The 2,405-nt window shown below is 60.2% G+C and overlaps 1 protein-coding gene across 1 annotated transcript; it reads left to right on the top strand.

Moving 5' to 3' along the window:
* Nucleotides 1-32: 32 nt before the first annotated feature.
* Nucleotides 33-2,327, top strand: FIBRA_03509 (uncharacterized protein; the record flags this gene model as incomplete). The annotated part of the gene is made up of 2 exons (XM_012325349.1): nt 33-2,012; nt 2,085-2,327. 2 exons carry the CDS (start codon nt 33-35, stop codon nt 2,325-2,327), a joined length of 2,223 nt encoding a protein of 740 aa, XP_012180739.1.
* Between the last annotated feature and the right edge of the window lie 78 nt (nt 2,328-2,405).

Here is a 2,405-nt window from a genome sequence, read left to right as displayed (position 1 = left end):
ACCTCCCTTCCTCCCTCCCCCTCCCTCCCGCCATGCCGACCCCGACTTCCTTCTTGACCATCCCCGGCGACGTCCTCGTCCTCATCGCCTCCGAGCTCGCCGCCCTCGACCCCCTCGGCCCTCCATCCCTCCTCGTCCCCCTCCTCCTCACTTGCAAGTCTGTCCACAGTGTCCTCTCTTTTCACAGTGCCCACCACCTCTACGCTCGCATCTTCCGCGCCAGGTTCGACACCCGTGCCGCCTTCCGTCGCATGGGTCCCCGCGCAATGCGCAGCCACAACCTCGCCATCCAGCTCAAGAGGGTCTCCCGCATGCTCGCCCGTGTTCGTCGCGGCGACCTCGACGACCCCCACATCGAGCAAGATCTTTGGACGGCCTTCATCATGTGCACAGAGAACGACGGCAAGAACAGCATCCAACTCGACTGGGCCAACGTCGATGACTTTGTCCTCCGCTTCATCTCCACAAAGCTCTGGGAGGACCGCATACACAGCAACGGCTGGCCCGCGGAGAGCTCTGTAAATGCACTGGCGATTTGGGTGTACTGGATGCGGCTTGACCAAGGTGCGTCTCCTCCCACAGAGACTGTCCTTGCTTTGAATCAAATCCCTCTGTGCTTAGCTAAACTCCAATCTGCGAATGCGGATACGCGCAACCAGATTCTCGACCTCATCCGCCCGTATATGCTCACGGCGCTTCGTTACCCCAGCTTCCATGCGCCCGACAACCATTTCGACTTCCCTCTTCCGGAGGAGTTGCAAAACGAATTTCCTTACACGCTCATGACACCTCACGGATTTTACCCGCTATATAGACAGCCAATGGCCTTGCAAGAGACGTTCAGTCACTTTGGTCTCCCCCTCATGATCTCTGCACCTCTCATCGCGCAGGGCGCGAAGCTTCTCTATATGACCCTCCATCCGACACGTATCCCGTACACGGAGGGACAGCCCACTAGCCGTGCTCACTCACTCCAGCTCGGGTTGACGCACGTCCATCCCACACGCGACGATGTCGATGAAGCAAACGCTCGCATGACGATCTCCCTCGTCCCTCACGGCGAGTGGGACTGGCGTTCGAAGTTGAAGAACGACGAGGGGATGCTAGAAGACGACGGTGTCTGGCGCCGCTCGCTCCTATCGGTCAGCTCGAAATGGGACAACGACTGGAATAGGCTGACTGGTTGCTTCAACCCGTGGATCATTAACGAGCTCAAGGGCGTCGTGTACACCTACGGCACGCTGAACGGGCTCTGGCGCGGGCGGATGCTGGTCCCTGATATGAGCCAGTATATAGAGCTGATCACCTCGACCCAGTTTCCCTCCGACTTCTCCATTACGAAACCGCGCATGATGACGTACCCGCTGTACATGCGTCTGCGTGAACACCACTGCATCAATCCCGAGACTCCCACTGCCCCCGGCGGTAGCACGCATCCCTACGACGATGGGATTTGCAATGCCTGGTTTCCGACCGGCACACGTATCCTTGACCTACAGGGCTGCGTGCGCGTGCTTGACGAGGCTGCCGGCGGGGAGATCAGTACGTACGAGACGTACGTTGAGGGCAGGGAGAACTCGCATAGCGAAGTGACATGCACGCAATGCATCATGCGGCGCGAGGACGAGGAGGCGGACCTGCGTGGGCGCGTGAGAGCGCACGTGCGTGCGGCGAGTGGGGAGGACGAAGACGAGGAGATGGGTGAGCCAGGAGTCGAGCGCGGGACTGGGGGCGAGCGCGAGGGGGAGCGCGGATCGGCGCACGCATACGCGTCGGGCTCGGGCTCGCCCCCGCATTCGCATGCGGACTGGCGCCAGGAGGCAGAGGAGGTGCAGGCGCTGCGCGAAGAAGCGAATGCATTGTTGGGGCGGGACGTGGACGAGTTGCTAGACGAGGAGATGGGGGATGCGGAGACGGAGGACGAGTATATTGAGTCCTCGGACGACAGCGACGGCGAGGAGTGCATCGTCAACACGTGTAACGGCGTGTGCGACATCATCGTTACGGGCGAGGTGCGTGCGCGTTATGTTCTCTCAGGTTCCTTTCGCGTCTGGGTATTCTGACATTGTGTCCCTCTTTTGCAGACTCTTTCGCGTCACGCACAGGCATGGCACCAGTTCCGGTTCTACGGCCGTGTGCGCAAATGGGACGGGCTAGTCGCGATCGTCCGTGTGCCGGTGCTGTATCCCCAGCTTGGGACGTTCATCTTCCGCGGGTACGTTGTCGGAAATCAGAACTTTGTCGGCTCTTGGCGCGCATACACGAACAACCTCCACGCGATCCCGTTCGAGGGCCCATTTGCGATGAGCAGGGCGCCGATGACCTGAACGCGAGCCAACCCTATCTGTCCGAAATATCTTGAAAAACTCCGAAGGGGGACTCGTTGGGGATACTGGATCTACTTG

This window comes from Fibroporia radiculosa (genome assembly GCF_000313525.1).
Source record: "Fibroporia radiculosa TFFH 294 genomic supercontigs, scaffold2056, whole genome shotgun sequence".
NCBI lineage: Eukaryota > Fungi > Basidiomycota > Agaricomycetes > Polyporales > Fibroporiaceae > Fibroporia > Fibroporia radiculosa.
This window is presented reverse-complemented; position numbering and strand designations above follow the sequence as displayed.